The sequence below is a fragment of the Schistocerca serialis genome, chromosome 1 (assembly GCF_023864345.2).
Source record: "Schistocerca serialis cubense isolate TAMUIC-IGC-003099 chromosome 1, iqSchSeri2.2, whole genome shotgun sequence".
Lineage (NCBI taxonomy): Eukaryota > Metazoa > Arthropoda > Insecta > Orthoptera > Acrididae > Schistocerca > Schistocerca serialis.
Genome location: NC_064638.1, coordinates 251,853,304 through 251,871,086, shown reverse-complemented (window position 1 = coordinate 251,871,086; position 17,783 = coordinate 251,853,304). Strand labels below are relative to the sequence as shown.

General features: G+C 39.1%; 1 protein-coding gene across 3 annotated transcripts in view; it reads right to left on the bottom strand.

The window, feature by feature from the left end:
* Positions 1 to 1,466: 1,466 nt before the first annotated feature.
* LOC126457246 (uncharacterized) overlaps positions 1,467 to 17,783 on the bottom strand; it is a 188,622-nt gene continuing 172,305 nt past the window's right edge. For all 3 annotated transcript variants that reach the window (XM_050093410.1, XM_050093420.1, XM_050093401.1), the window contains exons 2-5: positions 16,386 to 16,485; positions 11,444 to 11,542; positions 4,311 to 4,425; positions 1,467 to 2,001 (exon numbers count right to left, since the gene is read on the bottom strand). In XM_050093410.1, the coding sequence (XP_049949367.1) occupies positions 1,855 to 2,001; positions 4,311 to 4,425; positions 11,444 to 11,542; positions 16,386 to 16,485 (461 nt within the window). In that variant the 3' untranslated portion in view covers positions 1,467 to 1,854. The remainder of the gene's footprint in view (positions 2,002 to 4,310; positions 4,426 to 11,443; positions 11,543 to 16,385; positions 16,486 to 17,783) is intronic.

Sequence of the window (17,783 nt, the reverse complement as noted above, 5' to 3'; positions counted from 1 at the left end):
ACTGAAGAAAAAATTGGATATAATTGATGAACCAACAATTTATCCTGGACTCAAAACCAAAAGAGCAAAAGGTTTCTAAATTTATCAAAAGAGATTTACTGAAGTACTTATGAAGAGGTGCAGAGTGGAAAAATCCAAAGCAGTAACCACTCTAATTTCACAACAAGGAGAAGTTGAAGAAATCAATGTAGCAAAGTCAGACTTCTCATACTCTGGAGAAAGAGGCAGTTGGTTGTATTTAGCACGTAAAACAAGGTTTGACTTGGCATATGAAGTGACCCATGAAAGTATATCAAATGAGTGATCCAAATCACTCGGTAACCCATAATATGAAGACATCTTCAAGATACCTGAGAATCAATGACAGGGGATGGAATATTCCACTCATGAGGAAAAAAAAGGAAAATAAATTTACAAGAACAAGCAATAGTGGTTTAGTGTGACTTAGATTTTGCAGATGACAGGAAATACAGAAAAAGTACTGCGGATTTAAGTATATTTCTGTATAATAATTACCTAATCAGTGTTGCCACCCCCCCCCCCCCCCCATTAAAGGGAAGGTTAGTTCTGTAAGTATAAATTGTTTACTAACCTTATTTAGCAATAAACATGTACTACTAACAGCCTGTCCAACAGGTATTGGTTGCATTTAACTTACCAGGTACAAAACTCAGATTTTCTTTTTCACATACCACAACAGTCACTGGAGTGCACATTGATATAACATGCACAAACATGAAATCTATTACACTGGTAACTATTCCTTTATGGCAGTCTTAAGTTTTAAAACAAAAGAAATGTAGTTTGAAACTGTAAATGAAGGTAAATAAAAATTACTGCAGTAATTGCTTGTAAGAAGGTAAGCAATTTGAGCTAGTTAAGTGAAAACTTAAGTTCTGTACAGAAATTACTCATTTCAAGATGATTCTGAGCATTTTCTCGAACAACGTCCTTTTTAAATTTTACTCAAATATCAGTAGCATACAAGACTTACATGTCAGTAGTTAACTATCAAAACAACCCTTTAGTGTGTAAAATAGTACTGTTAAACACTATTAAACGGAATATTGCCAAAGATGAAAATACATTCAAATGCATGTGAGGGTGATCTATAATACAAATTTGTGATTATGCATCTCGGCGAGAATACCTAAAAATATTTTTATGTATCAAACCAAATGCATGAATTGTGACTTACAAAGTTCATAGTCTGTGAATGTTTTACAAAATAACCTTATGGAAACTATGTCACACAATAGATTCTCTGAAATGCTTTCTTAATGTTAAAATTGGAAAAACAAATTTGAATGATTTTTTTTGCGTGTTGACTGTTGTAATTTAAATATTGAAATAACTTTCACTACTTGCTAAGGCAGAAGGCTCATTATTTGTTCAATATTCAAAATTCATACTTTATTTAGAGCTGTAACTTTTAGTTTCACCTATAAGACATTTACTGCCTGACATACTTTCACATTACATTCTGTTTTATTTCTTAACACCAGACATTTTGGATGAGCAGCTGATCTTGTTCCCTTATTTTAGAAATCGCCACCACACTTTTTCCATATTATTTTTCACTGTTCACAAACAAATTGCTAGCATTGGCAACACTGTACACATGCACTGCATTACAGTTGAACACACAATCTTCAAAGTTGGATGAAGCTAAAACATTCTAGAAAATAGGACAGTTTTCATGTATAAAGCTTGGTGAGTAGCACATACAATATGCTTCTGTTATATATTGAAGCTCATTTGGAATTTATCATTTACATGTTTGAGATGTAAATAATATTCATTTAAATAGATTAAACATTCATTCAGAAGCTAAAGTACTAAAAATTATATAAATTAAGCTTCAGAGTCAGAAGGGACTTGTAACAGCTCCCCATCAAACAGATGATTATATGGATTGCATGGTATTTCTATTGTAGATATGTAATACCGAGAGACTGGAGTTTCCACTGATTCACTGAATCTTCTTGGGGCCAGGCGTGTCTGTGGTAACATAAAAAAATAATTATAGTGTTATACAGTTTTTAAATGTCTGTTCACAATATTTGAAGATCACTTTTTAAAACATGGATTTTATGAGGTACAGATGGGCAGTATTCATTATTCTAGTACATAACAAAATTCAGTAATTAATTTACCAGCTAAGTATTCACTAAGTCTTAATTACAGATGGGAAGAAAGAAGGAAAAAAAAAATTCAGGAAAGGTTCTATATGTGGTTTTGTTGTTTACGGTAGTTCCATCCTCCCCTTCCACCCAGTCACCCACCGGCAATCTTTCAGGAATTCCTCACTTTTAAACTGGCCTGACTTTTCTTTCCTAAATCCTTCCCTGATGAGTCCAACATCACTCCTATTGAACATACTACTATCCGTAACCTGAAAGGAAATCTGGATTTTATTGTCCTTCCTGCAGTGAAATGCTCCACTGCAGTGGTCATGAATCATAGTGGCTCTGTGGCTGAGTGTGTGTCAACTTTCCGACACCTGTGCATACGAACCTTTCAGCTATGATTGCATCCCAGAATTCCAATGACTTCAAGCAGCTTCTCAAGGCTTTAGGTCCATCTCAGAATCTGACAAATGAATCCATTTCCCTCCTCACACCAGCAACTAACCACACTCCTACCTTTTGCCTACTCCACAAACAAACAACACAAGTCTCCCTACTGGTAGCCTCATTGTGGCTGGATACAGTGCTCCCGTAGAACAAACCGAAACCTTTGTTGACCAACATATCCAAACTATTGTATAAACTCCCATCCTCTACTCAAGAGACAGCTCACTTCCTTTGCTGGTTCTCCACAGTTCCTCTCTCGTTATTTCTAGACTCATTGTTGATGAGTTGGTCACTGCAGATGCAATGTCCCAGTGCACCAACATTCTCCAGATGCCAAACCCATCACCTCTTTCCTAATCATCCTGACCAACCACATCCTGATCAATGATCATTTAACTTTTGAAGGCCAAATCTAAACAAATCAATGGTACTTGCATGGTGCCATCCTATTCCCACTTATTTATGAGCAGTATGGAAGAATCCTTCCTATCCAGTCAACACCTAAAAGTTCATCTGCTTAACTGGGTGGTAACATGCTCGCTTCCCATGCAAGTGGGTTCAGGTTTGATTCTCGGCCGGGTTGTATATTTTCTCAGTTCGGGGAGTGGGTGCTTTGTTGTCCTCACTATCATTTCATCCTCATCATCGGTGCACAAGTCACCCAGTGTGGCGTTGACTGAAATAAGACTTGCACTTGGCAGCCGAACTTCCCCAGAAGGGGCCTCCCAGCCAACAATGCCATATGCTCATTTCATTTTAACATCTAAAACCTCTTGTTTGGTTCATACTCATTGAGGACGTTTTCACAATCTGGACTCACACTAAGGACAGCCTTTGTTCTTTCCTCCATAACCTCAGCACCAATTCCCAAATTCACATCATCTTGCCCCTCCCTTCCTATATGTTTATTTCCACCTCTCAGACAGCTCCATAAATACATGTCTATATCAAGCACATCAACCACCAACAGTACTTCCATTTTCACAGCTGTCATCCATTTCATGTCAGAAAGACCCTTCCTTACAGCCATGCCATCCATGGACGCTGCATCTGCAGCTGAAAGCAATAGTTGTCAAAATACACTGGTAAGCTTACCAGAGCATTTACTGACTGACAATATCCAATCCAGCTCATACATAAACATTACACAGGCTCTTTGGATATGAAGTGTCTTCACTCCATCCTGTGGTTTTGCAGTCCCCTTCACCTAAATCCCACTAACATGTTCCAACTGCCTCACTTTGCCTATTCTCTTTTTTGTCCACACCACTCTTCCATCCAGATCATGCACTGCCTTTTCCCACCACTCTTCCTCCCCTCCCCCCATGCAGGCATTCTCCTCCTATCCCCTTTATCAACCCCCCCCCCCCTCTCTCTCTCTCTCTCTCTCTCTCTCTCTCTCTCTCTCTCTCTCTCTCTCTCTCTCTCTCTCTCTCTCTCTCTCTCTCTCTCTCTCTCCATTTCCCCATCCCATCTCCCCCCCCCTCCCCCCCACCAACTCTTCCTACATCTCTTTTTGCACTGTCTGTACCCATTTCATCTTCTTGTGTACCCACAGAGTCATCTGTCCAAAGACCTTCCTCTTTCCTGCTAGCCCCTCCTTACCAACAGCTCACAACTACTTTCAGTGATCAAGTATCAGTAATACCTAGGGAGTTTCAGGCTGTACATTGATTGTAGCGGCATCCGCAAGGAACAGCATCAATAAGACTAAAAGACCAATTTACAACATACCTGAAATCTGATGTCTTCAGTGTACCTTTTCCTGGTTGAACCCAGAGTTATTAAAACTGTACTGGAATAATGGACAGGAACATTGCAAGGCTCCAGCCAGCAGACTGTAGTGTACCTAAAACAGATATAATGTTAAAAATCTGTTTTTACCTACCAGTACACCACAAAATCAGTATACATATTTAAATTTTTGAATTTTTTGCAGCAGGGATAAAATTTAGAACATTATGTGTAATTAAACTCCTTGTCAGGGAAAGTGAGATACAAGCAGTGCTTGAGGAGAGCTTAACTACAGTGTGTAATATACAATATTATCTTCTTAAAAACTTACACAAATGATTTTACAGCATAAGATAATATAGTACTCTTTAGTATTCTGTGTAGTTTAACTAACAAGAACTTCGCACATGTTAAAGATTAAAATTAATCAGTGGTACAAGAAGAGGCTCATACTGCATATGAGAATTTGTGCTCACTAAACATTTTACAACTTACTCTGCCTCCATTTCATTCAGCCTTTTATCATATGTCATCTTAAGGCCAATACTCATGTAATCTTAAGTCCCATAATATTTTGGAAGTTTTCACAAAGTTCCAGTTTTAAATGCATTACTCAAGTTGCACAGTTATTGTTAAAAATATTGACAGATCTTATGTAGGTAAAATCTGTGAATCCTCTCACTTTCATCTTGTGATCCAGTAATTTTACTGTTTTCATTGACTGAATTTTGGCACAAAATGAAATTTTATCATCTGACATTTAATGAAATTTACACTTACTTCCTGCATTAAACTTTTATATCTTCTAGCTCTTCTAGTTTTGAAATTACAGAAGTGAGTCCATGGTAATGTTCACCTGTATTTTGACAATTAGGGAGCTTTGTACTGCAATTTATGGCACAAGGCCTGATACCTCAAAATGACAATCTACAAAAATAAGCTATGCTTTTACATTATGTTATTCATTACAGTCAGTCTGTGCAACTATGTATGTATGTATGTATGTATAAAAAGCCCATTAAAAGGACGAGAACACATTTGTGACTTAATTCATCTTTTAAAACATGCAAATGTTATTTCAGAGCAAATGCTGTAGAACAGAACAAGAAGAACATTCTTGTTACGAAGAAATTGAAAGCTCAACCCTCCATGACACAGAGCACTGGTGGGCAATCGCCAATTTGCAGGCTGGATCTGACGCGCCCCGCCCCCCCCCCCCCTCCCCCCCCCCCCCCCCCCCCCAATGTTTTCAATCCAGCCCATGGAAGAAACTAGGAGAGAGAGTGAGGCATTGCAGAATTTTGCAACAGTAGTTTTTAAGGCAACTATTGGGAAGCACCATAAGTGAAGAAACGATGTTCGTGATGCATAAATAAATGTAAACTTCTGAAGATAAGAACATAAAATGAATGTACTCTCAAAAACATGTTTTTAAACATAAATTGTTGGTGTGTTGTGTCAAGAAAGGGGTGCAGTTTATATCTGCGTGTTACCCTATAAACATTAACATCACAGACATTGAAGTTTGACTTCATGCACTAAGAGGGCTGCTGTCTTGTCACATAATGAAGCAGCCCGTGAGCTTAAGTATGTATGTCAGACATAACCACAGGTCACCAAATGTTGTCCACACCTGGTATAGAGGAAATACATGTGGAGTTAATACCTGTGAAAATTATTAACTGAAGTGTTTAGTATCATCCCAGGAATGGCAACACCTTGGAATTGTCACTTAAAACCTTTACTATGCTAGCCAATGGTGAATCAACTACAAAGTGGGAAGTTGAACCCTGGAAGAAGGAATGAATCTTGACAAGTGAGTAAATCTGCTGGGGAGTAGATAGTACAAGCACTACACAGAGAACAAGTATGAAGGAAAACAACATGACCACTGCAAGCAATTCACAATACAGCACACTGATCAGCCCACTGCACAAGGCCAAGACTTCATCCATAGACCTGAAATCAACATTAGAACTGCCTGGCTAGTTCTATTAGCAGCAGCAGCAGCAGCAGCAGCAGCTGCTAAACACCTGGGTCACTGGTTCTGGCAGCATTCTCAACTATTCCACACCAGTCCCCTGCACCCATCTTTATGTCCACTGGCAGGAATACTAGATTTCTCCAAACTGAAAAGGCCACATAGGGCTGAAAATTGCCCAGTTAGTGCCGTGACCATCACAAAACTTGAGATGGTGAGAGATTCCCTGGCAGTGGATCTACTGTGAAGTAGATATCAGTGCATGTTACTCCACTGGGAGGGTGGCAGATTGTGGAGGCTCATGTAGTAGTTGATCTGCTGACATGGGCAGGACAAGGACTCCACCACCGGTAAGCAAGGAAAAGAAGGCACCAGTTCAAATTAAATGTGTTTCACAAAGGGAGGCACAGGAGCTAGTCCTGTGGGTGCCATACTCCAGTCAAAGGTAAGGCAGTGGAGAGAACAGTGAGGGCAGCAGCAGGTGAGCACATTGCCACAGTTGTGAGGCTCTCATCATAACACCATGATCAACACCGTCCACCTACTAGGATGGAGATGGCAGCATCGAAGATTGAACAGGTTATGTGTGCAACTGATGAGAATGAAGGCTCAGCAGTTCTTGACATATCCACCACAAACAACTGTACCTTTGTTCCCCACCACTACACCTGACAGCCAACCCTGCTGCTAGCTGAAAGATCAGGTCCCAGTGGCCCTGTGAGAAAAATGTGGCTGCCCATTGTGGTTTGAGGCATGTGACTCAGGGTGCAACAATCCAGAAGACTTTGCAGTTGGTACCCATGCAATCATCCACTGGACTGCAACTATTAACTGGCACTGCTTAGTACATAGCCAGAAAACTTTATATGGCATCATTGCAGGATGAGGCAGACACAGACTACTTCATTTGAGTCTAACTTATGCAAAAATTGCTCCACCTCCTAGTCAGATGCTGAGTGAAATGGAGCAGTAGCCAAATGCTGGATACCATTGTGGATGCAAAAGTCTTCAAGGTTCTGTGAAACAAATTGGTGACTTATTAGATCCAAGGGTCCAGTAGGAGCCCTCAATTGCAAGACTGACTGACAGCACACAAACAGTTGCCATCAATGCAGAAGAGGATTGCTTGCCACATACTGGGAATTTGACCATTCAACAACCAGCAACAACCATGTTTCCCAAAAAGAGGCCCATAAAGTCTATGTGAACACTGTCCTAAGGGTGTTCAGGAATGGTTGAGGGGAAAACTGACATGACAGCACAGTCTGGTTTTATGCTGAGGCCCTATGTCTGAATACAGTTTTCAATATCATGATTGACCATAGCCTTCATGTGTGTCATACCCCAGTGTGATGCACATGCCCATCTCTGTAGCTGGTGGGCAGTCCTACCTGGCAGTTTGGAATAAGGGCTGAATAAGGAAACCAGTGGCTTGTTGTCTGATCAACAGGAACTTTGCACAGTACAAGAAAATGTGATTTTTAATTCCCAAAATGACAGCATGTGCCTCCTTTTCCACTGTGAATAATGCTGTTGCACTGTTGAAAGTGTTTTTGATGCATAAGTGGTGGGCTGCTTGGTGCCATCCAGGTCATGATGTGACGGGACTGAACCACTGCCATATTGGAACATGTTGATGGCTAAAGTTAAACATTACCCCAGCATGAAAGAAGCCAGACAGGGAGCAGAGCACAAATACTGGTTAAGGACTGAAAAGCCCATCAACAGTCTGGAGACCAGGCAAATTTGATACACTTTTGCCAAATCCAGTTAAGAGGATGGCAGATGCATGTAGCTGGGGAATGAACTTACCTTAATACGAAGTGTCTGATATGGACTCTAGCTCTTTCACATTCCTGTATGCCATCAGGACGACAATGGCTTCTATATGCTCATCCCTATGGGCAGAAAGTGCACACTTGGGGGAGGGGGGGGGGAGGGAGAATTTACACTTTTCTGATTTGTGATGAAAGCCTTTCTCCAGCAGGCACTGGAAAACTGCCTGCTGATTCTACAAATACTACTCTCACATGGAGCCCATGACCCAGATGTCAGTGAGGCAGTTCATGCCATGAGGAATGTCCTCAATCAAATGCTGTTGATATTGTTGATAAATTCCAGGCAGGGACAAGATCCCAAAAGGGAGGTGATTAAGCACTAAAACATCAAGAAGTGACTGCATGAGAAATACTGGACCCCTTACAACTTCAACAAGACTGGTCACTGAATGGGATACCTGTCTGCAACACACTGCACACAGATCATCTGTTTAAAATTGCTGTAAAGGCGCACAGTGCTGTCTGTGCTTCTGGATGACCACCAAAGGGGGGGCCCACTGACAGAAATAAGTGAAAAAGTTCTGCGGTCTTGTTAATGCCGCAACTCTACCTTATCACACAAGGTGAAGGGAATGGGATGAGAGACAGCAAAATTTAGGTATTGCAGACAGCTTAATGGAGATGGGTGCCTCAAAACTGCCTGCCTGACCAAAGCCTGTATGGTTGTACAGCCATAGTAAAAGAGTCCAAATATTGGAAGGGGACCAGACAGACACTGAATGTACTTTATGAGCTGTATAGATGCCACAAACAGGAAAAGCATCTAACCTAAAAATATTGTGAGCCAATGGTGAATTTATCACTAACAATGTAACTGCCATTGCACATCCTTGTAACGTGCAAAGATGGAGAACTGCCCCACCAAAGGAATACACTGTTTACTGTAAGACAACTTGATGGAGTGCCCATAACAATTCAGTGAAGCCCAGGAGGTAGTATGTAAGTTGATTAGGCTGGGTGCCACTCCCCTGTGAATGTGAAACTCAACTGGTCACCCACCCACTACCGACGACAGCAGAATATGTTGGGGTAACACTTGTTGGGCAGCTGGTACAGCCTCTGAGTCCAGGGAAAACCACTGGGCCTTCCAAATGACCAGTCCATGGCTTGCTGACCACTACAAACAGTTGCAGAAATCCTATCTTGTGGCAGATCCCATACACGTCCTCTGTGCTTGCAGTCTTTTCGAACATGACAGTTGGGGGCAAGACCACCAACTTGTCCATTGAGCAGAAGGAGAGAGATATGAAGAATCCAAAAACGTCATGAACGAGGATTACAATGCTTTGAATTAACATGGACACACTAAGCTTGACACGGGCAAAGATGGTTTGTCATGATGTCACTACATTCGAATCAGTAACAGCAGCTCTATGGAAGAGAAGGCCACTTGGTTCACCCCACAGGGCACAGGAGCTGTGTACCACATCATTTGTGCAGCACATCATTTCCAATTTTCCCCAAAGTCTACAGCCCATTTTTACACAATACTGTGCTCCAGATGTACATTTTCAGAATGTTTGTTCCTCAAATTAAGGACTTCTTTTAGCAAGAAATGCCTTATTTCTCTGTGCTAGTGTGCTGCTTGTATCATTCTTGCTTCATCTGCCATGTTATTTTGCGGCCAAGGTAGCAGAATTAATTCATTTTAACTACAACATGGCCTCCACTAACCTCATTTCTGCTGCCCCTGTTCTTTCACATATTGTATACTGCCCATATCTGTCTATACTTTTGGATTTCAAAAACATTGCACCACTGTACGTTTCCAAACACTTTAGCAAGGTTGGCAGATTTTATGGAAGTGTCCGGATTTTTCATAAATCTTGTTTCCGTTACCAAGTGCAATGTCAAAACTGTCTCTAGTGCATTTACCTTTCCTACAATCAAACTTATTGTAACCGAGCACACCATATATCTTCTTTTTCATTTTGCTGCATATCATTTGTATCTGTATCTCTGATGTGTGATCTCTTAAGCTGATTTCAGAATGTTCTAACTTATCTGCATTTGTTATCTTCTGGATTAGACAGAAAATAGTCTTCTGAAAGTTCGATGGTATGTATCTGGTAAATATTAGGAGTTCCAGTTTACTGTAATGTACTCACATATTTTGACAATCTCCCAAAAACAATCAGCTAAGTGAGTATTATATCCAAATGTTTTATGTTTATGTTATATTTTCTGACTTGTTCCACAACTTCAAGAATCATCTCATTTTTGGGTCTGTAGAATGAAAACTAAGTCTAATCTAATCTCAGATTCTATGAGTGAAAGTAGTCATTTGGGTGCTGCAGGAACATTTTCTTTTTCTCCTCACTTGTTTGAAAGCAAGTGATCCAAAGTTCTATGAAACTGACTAATACCAGATCCCATACTACATTTTCCAAATTGATACACACTTCACTTTCTGTCACATCAATAGACAGTTCCTCACCCTGCTGGAGGCCCTTAGTGTGCTACTCCTGCCTCTCCATGCTCTCCTCTGTATTTGAATACATTTCATTTGCACTCTAACATTGATTCCCTTGCTTTTGATTTCACTGACAATCTCTTCCCATTATGCTGAATCTGTATTTCTGACAGCCACTTCTCTTTCAGTTTCTCTACAATTTTCCATCAGCCAATTCAATTTAACTATCTTGCGCTTACAATTAAGTTCAGTCCTAAAAGACATATTCCTTTCTTTCCCAGAATTTTTTAAAATATCATGTCTATCAAAGTATTTCCTCTGCTGTATGGGGTTTCTTTCTCTATCCAGTTTATACGAGTACCCTTTTAGGTATCTCCATTCCTCATCAACTGCACTTCTTGCTGTGAAATTCATTGTAGGAGGATCTAAAAACATTACCCCCACCCTGTGTCCACTCCTCTGTCCTGTTTGACAATTCCATTTGCGTAATGAAGACATCTCATTTTTTGTCTACCATTATAATATTTTTATTCAGAATCTAGGCAGTGATTGGACTGAATCTAAGACCTAGGACATTTTGCTTGGTAATTAAAGAGAATACCTCAGCCATGGTTGGTCTCTATTAGCACTTTGTAGTTTGTATCAAATGCAGCTAGTTGTTGGTATCTTGGGACTGATGGAAATAGTTGATTTTTCTGTAGAATTCCAACCTATTTTCACTAGCTTAAAGATCCCAACAACTTGGTATATAGTGTAAAGTGCGAATAAAACAATCACAACCTGACAATGAGCCTGCATCAACTCAGAAACTAGCTAATAGGTCACAGTTTCAGTACAAACCATCCACTATTTTAAACAGCTCAGGTTCAATATTCGTAACAGATAAGAAATTAATACTTACTTTCGTGGGACCCGACTCATCAATCTTGGTGGACTGTTGATCCTAGTCTGGGAAAGGGAATCATCAGACATGGTTCTTCCATTAAGTGGTGAGAGGAAGCTGAAAGAAAGTGTCAACATTTAGAGGAAACACTTTCTAAGTTTGTACTATATTTAAAGTGCAATGTTTTCATGGAATTAGTAAATTTTTAGCTGTATCTTCATTAAGTGGTTCCTCAGGAAACCAGATCTTTTCATCCCAAGATAACTGAACTCTTAGTACAGTGATTGTTGAAGATGTAGGCCTCACCTACAAGCTAGCAAAGTTTTCAGTCTTGTTATATGTTTTTTTTGACATCTCAAAAACTATACTGTTTGGTGAGTTGTTGCATTTATTAGTTACTAAAACATTGATCTGAATGTTAGACCTGTCTTACATAGATGGTTTTTGCCAATTTTTCTTACAATGGCTTCATTTCATCTCCTACCACATTCATCAAGTCTATCACCCGTCCTTCCTTTTTGCTGCAATATTTCTCACTCATGTGAGGTGCTAACAACTTTAGTGTAAGTGATTACCTGCCTCAACAATCTTCCATATAATCATTGATCAGAATGATGGGAAACTGGATACTGGAGTAGTTCTGCCAGCAATGATTTATCACTTTGCACTTTTTTTTTTTACACAGGCTTGACTATTCATTCATTAAACAGCTTCAAGTAGTGCCATATTTACTGTTACAAAAACAAAGAGTTTCTACTATCAATAACAGTTCTCCTTTCTTCATGCCCTGCACAGTGACATGCTTTCTTAATATCTGTCACTTCATTCTTCGGTCACATCCTAATGAGAAGTCCAATATTACATTTAGCCTTCAGTACTACTTTTGGGACATTTGTCTACTGTAGAAATTTTCTCCTCTGTAATACTAAGCTATAACTACACTCTGACTAGGCCCTATCATTCACTCTAATCTCTGATTAATGACAATGCATAATGTGTCTTGGCAATCATGAAACAATACACCAAATTATATTTTTCTTACATTTATTCATTTGTCACTATTGTCTTTTCTGATATTTTCCAAAACAAAAAGTCAAGCTACAGGAAACAAAATATGCATCACAGTTGAGTGTTTATTATTATACTGTCCTCAGATTACAAATTTTCTAGAAGTTTTGGGAAAATAAGTAAAATAAGGCTTGGTAAATATCAAATCAGCAATCACAGTCAAGTTTCAATGAAATCAGTATATTCTAGTACAAATGTTTGGTGCTGTGATGTCTGACATTTCAGCATATAGATCTTTATAGTAATCAAAATTATCTGGTTTCTGTCCTCATAGTCGTTTCCTTTTTATTTCTCTTACATCATGTACAGACTATGTGACACTAGTATGCAATATGTCAGTATGGTGAAGCCATGGCGGGTGACAGAGTTGGTAGTTATTTTAGTGCCATGTGTTCCAATTTTATAACACATTCCTGAACAAGGCAAATCTACAATCACACAAACAACCAAGGATTGAACCCTAAACTTCAGAATTTCAGTCTGACACTAATCTGCCCCACTCCCCCCACCTCACACATACCAGTAAGTAATGTCAATTTTTTTTATATTAAACTGTAGTAGCTCTGTACACTACAGTACTTCATTATAGTTACATAAATAAACTGTTTCACCCTATGGAAGTACTTTAGTTTACAGAGATTGTTGAAAAAGTATCCTTTAAGGTAGCTGTCACAGCAATAACCTTTATGTATCTATAAAACAGTTCATCTAGTTTTGCTACATTTATTTATTGTGGAAGACTGTTGGTGCAATTCCACACACACAAGCAGGTGTGAATGCAATTTCAGAGGAAATCATTGAGTTTAAAATAACAATTACTCTGAAATTAATAGATTTTGGTGAAGCAGTTGACTAGAATAAAAATCTCTCAGTGTAAATGCTAACATACTGTCAGTTTTAGCCCTGATGACGACCATGAGGTAGTGGTCGAAAGCTTGGAGTTTTATCCTGAATTGACGCGGCATGTACACTAAGAGATTTTTATTCAAAAAGCAGTTGACTATTTCAACAAAACTTTTGGTAACAGCATTTAAGAAGTAAGGCTTCAGTTCAACTTACATTAATATACCAATGTTACAACTGTCATTAGTCTTGATCAAGACACTGGGAAAGTCAGAACTTTAAGTGTAGGACAAGGAGATCTCGTATCACAAAAACTATTGCTAGCTGCTGTAGATTTAACCTGAAAAATGAAGAAAGAATACTTGTTCCTGCAACATATTTGAACTGTCTTTGGTTCCCTAGTGTCAATGTCTTTTTTACCTGTGATATAGACCATGGGCATCACTGCAAAGGGGGGCAGCATGTGTGAAGCACTTTCAACCTTTTGAGTATTTGTTCAAAAATGGCTCTGAGCACTATGGGACTCATCTGCTGTGGTCATAAGTCCCCTAGAACTTAGAACTAATTAAACCTAACTAACCTAAGGACGTCACACACATCCATGCCTGAGGCAGGATTCGAACCTGTGACCGTAGTGGTCGTGCGGTTCCAGACTGTAGCGCCTTTAACCGCTCGGCCACTCCGGCCGGCGAGTATTTGTTGAAAAAGATACCGTTGATTGAATATATCCAAGCTTATGGTTAAGCTTGCACATACTAAAAGCTCTTATGCAGTAAGACTTAAGGGTTTGCAGGATTTACTAATGCTGTAGTAAATCAAATCCCCTTAGATTATTAACTAAAGAAAATAGTTCAAGTTTTAATAATTATGTGGCAATTATGAGTGATGGAGAGGGGTAGATAAGCACAAATCTGCTTGGATGTCTAACAATCGAATGCCACGTGACAATCACTGACAGTCCTGTGTCAGTATAGTAATAAAGTTATAGTCAGTGCATATGCCAAGAGAAATTACTGTGAAGAGAGTTCAAGCCAGTTCTTGAATATTGTCTTTTTAAAAGGCAAAGGAATGATGGTAAGTAAATATTTATTATACCATGTATTCAATTTCACTACAATGTAGTAGAAAACTTAGTTTATAGGAATTTATCAATTCATTTTTTAAACTGATCTAAATATAGCATATAGCCTATTATGTTCTATACATGTTCCTTCTTGGTTCTTCAGCACAAAAAGGTTTATAATAAACTAGCAGTTGATACATTGGTGATTTGCCTGCATTACTCAGTAGAAGAGAATTATGCAGTGTAGTGTGAAGTTTTGGAAGGTATTCTGGCAAAGTAATAAGTTTCCAATATTTTCCATGTTTTAAAAGCCTAGGTCTGTACTTAAAACTACGAAATACATTGTGTTTTCTGGCAGATCATTTTCAATTTCTTAAATTGGTGATAAATATTTAGAGATCTTAGTTACTGTTTCACTCAAATGACTGAGCCAAAATTTGGCATGAATGAAGGTTTTATATCTGGAAAGAACTTAAGACTATTGGCATTTCAAAATATTCCACAATTTCATTGTAATAGCTAATTCAATGATTTGCATTGTCATTAACAATATGTGAGAAGCTGAGCCATTGCTTCCATTGACAACAATGAGTAAATACAGAATCTATACTGTAGGCCACCTTGTGATGTATACCATATCTACTGAATTGTCTGCCCCTCCTCTCCCCCCACCACCCTCCCAATAATTTAGTGCTCTTGATCCTTGTGTGGATGAACTTACACAATGAAAGGAAGAAATGATTACTGAATGTCTGCAAATAGATCTAAAAACTGCCATAATATTGTTATAACGCACAATTAACACACAAAGTACAAACTACAAAACTGCAACAATGACACCATACAACCAGGCTGGATTTTGTATTTGGGACAGTTGAAGGCAATGTCTGCAAAAGAAACAAACAGAAGTGTAAACAGAATGTCCTTGAACTTTTCTGGCAAATATAACAGTTCTCAGAATGATGCTCCCAATTGTCAGAGAGAGAGAGAGAGAAAGAGAGAGAGAGAGAGAGAGAGAGAGAGAGAGAGAGAGAGAGAGAGAGAGTGGGGGGGGGGGGGGGGGGGAGTGTATCACCATTATGACAGTTTATGACAGTGGGAAATGCACTATGAGTGTGAAATCCATTCAAAAAGTAGGGGTAGATAAGTGACAAATGATGAAATGCACAATGGAAATTACCAAGGAAGAAAGGAGAACAAATGATAGGATAAAGACTGCTGCAGAAGATTTGATTATGACTATCAAAAATAAAATGAAGAGGAGTGGGACTCATTATAAATAAGATTACATGGACAAAGTTATTCTTTGCTGGATTTCATGAGATACAAGAAGACCATGGTGACAACTTAATGCAAGATGAGTAGATTACATGAGAAAATATGAAGGAGCAACTTGAATGAATAAGGCTGATTATCATGAGAGAAGTTGGGAGGCAGGCTTCATCCAGCATTGGATATCAGGTGGCTGATAAATGCAGGGCCAGGTGACAAGTCGCTGTTGGGGGCGTCAAGCTTGTAGAGGTACCAGAGGTTACACAACTATGTGATGTCTGTACAAGACATAGTACACTTAGTGAAGGCTTATTGTGGCGCCATGTTAAAATTGGTGCCAGGGGGTCCCAGGTGCAATGTGTGTACACAGTCTGTTTATAATTAATATTAATAAGTTGCCTGTGTGGAAAAACATTCTTGATCTGGCTCTGGATAAATGATAACTTATGTTTGCGCATTTAGTAAGTGTTTTAAAAGTTTTTATTGCTGAGCAAGTAATTTGTAGTTTTAGATATCTTAAGACATAAAAACCCACTGGCAGTGTCAAAATTTTGAAGAATCTTTGTTGGTCTAGACCTAACGGCATTTTGCATTAATGGGACAGAACCATTAGGATAGTTATGGACATGTATAATGGTCATTTTTGCTACAGTAGAGATGTGCACACTTAGTTCAGTACGACTGTAATAATTTCCAACTTTGGTTTCAACCAACCTGGGACCTGGGGATGGGGTGGTGCGACCACTGGATACGCTGGAAGGCGTCCTGCTCCTTCCTGTAGTGGAATTTGAACGGCTCCGTCGGCGCTCTCGAACTGCAAAACATACGTTTATCGTCTGCTTATCTTATTTACGATACACATAAAGCTACGCCCAACGCTATCAGTATGTTCGGCATCTGGCTTCGCCGTTTTATTGACAGGTTGATTTGGCGCTAGATTTCGTACTACTGAATTCAGTGTGAGGAAGTAGGCTATTACGAACAGACAATGCCCTTAAATGTGCTATGCGTGTACTATCCATTTACTAAACAATTTGTAGAAACTCTATAGCCATTGCTGTCACGAGTACAAAAAGTGATATACACTTGCGTAAGTATATAAAGACGAAAAACCTGAGCTGAAGAAGATATTAAATTAGAAATGAGAGCTTGGAAACAAATATATAAATTACATTCCTGCAGACCTGTGTCACAGTGCTGTTCTTCGAGAAAGTTATCTGTTCATTTCATCAGTATAATTTTGTACGTAATGGCACTTCATTATAAAAAATAACGTTTTGACCATTCTGTGCGGCCTTCCTCAGGGCGTATACTCGCTGGGGAGGGCTATTAGAACGTAGCCAAAACGACTATTAACGTATTTCATATTACGAAGTCACACACACACACACACACACACACACACACACACACACACAGTAAAGGACTTTATGAAGCTGACGCAGCCAGCGGAACCCATACAGTTGCAACAGGTTAACTACACTTTCACGGAGGAATGAATCCAATGTTTTTGGATTCAACGCCGAATTCAGTATTGGTACTAAATCAGGCTGTATTGGCCTAAGGAAGGAATAGTCAGCTGCCACCTAAAAAGAACCATCCAGTAAAAAGTATGAAAACAAAACAGAAAAGTAGAAATCTGAAAATTAAAAGCCTTAGGAACGTATTCTGTCACTGCGATGTCTGTCGGTCCACAAATATCTAATAGTTCATCTTTTTCTGGAGGACACCAAACAACTAGAGCATTATCGCAAGATCACTTTATGGCAAACTCATCGTATTTACACTACCGGTATACTTAACTTCCCCAACCCTACCTAAAACAATACGTACTTTTCCCCGATAGCTTGTTACGAACTGCCACTACGTATTCATGTTTTTATAATTATTTTAATGGTCTTGTGTAACACCGTCCTGACTCCATAGGGAGTACACCTATCAATAAAAGATAAGTTAGTAAATATTGTGACTAGCAATAAAGATGTCTACGAGAAACGCATATCATTCCCATCACCTAACACAAACACGCTGCTCTAGAGCTAAAATACTAAACGTGCAAAAATTACCAAAGTTCTCAGTGAAATAGAAAACAAGCCTCAGGAGTTGAACAAC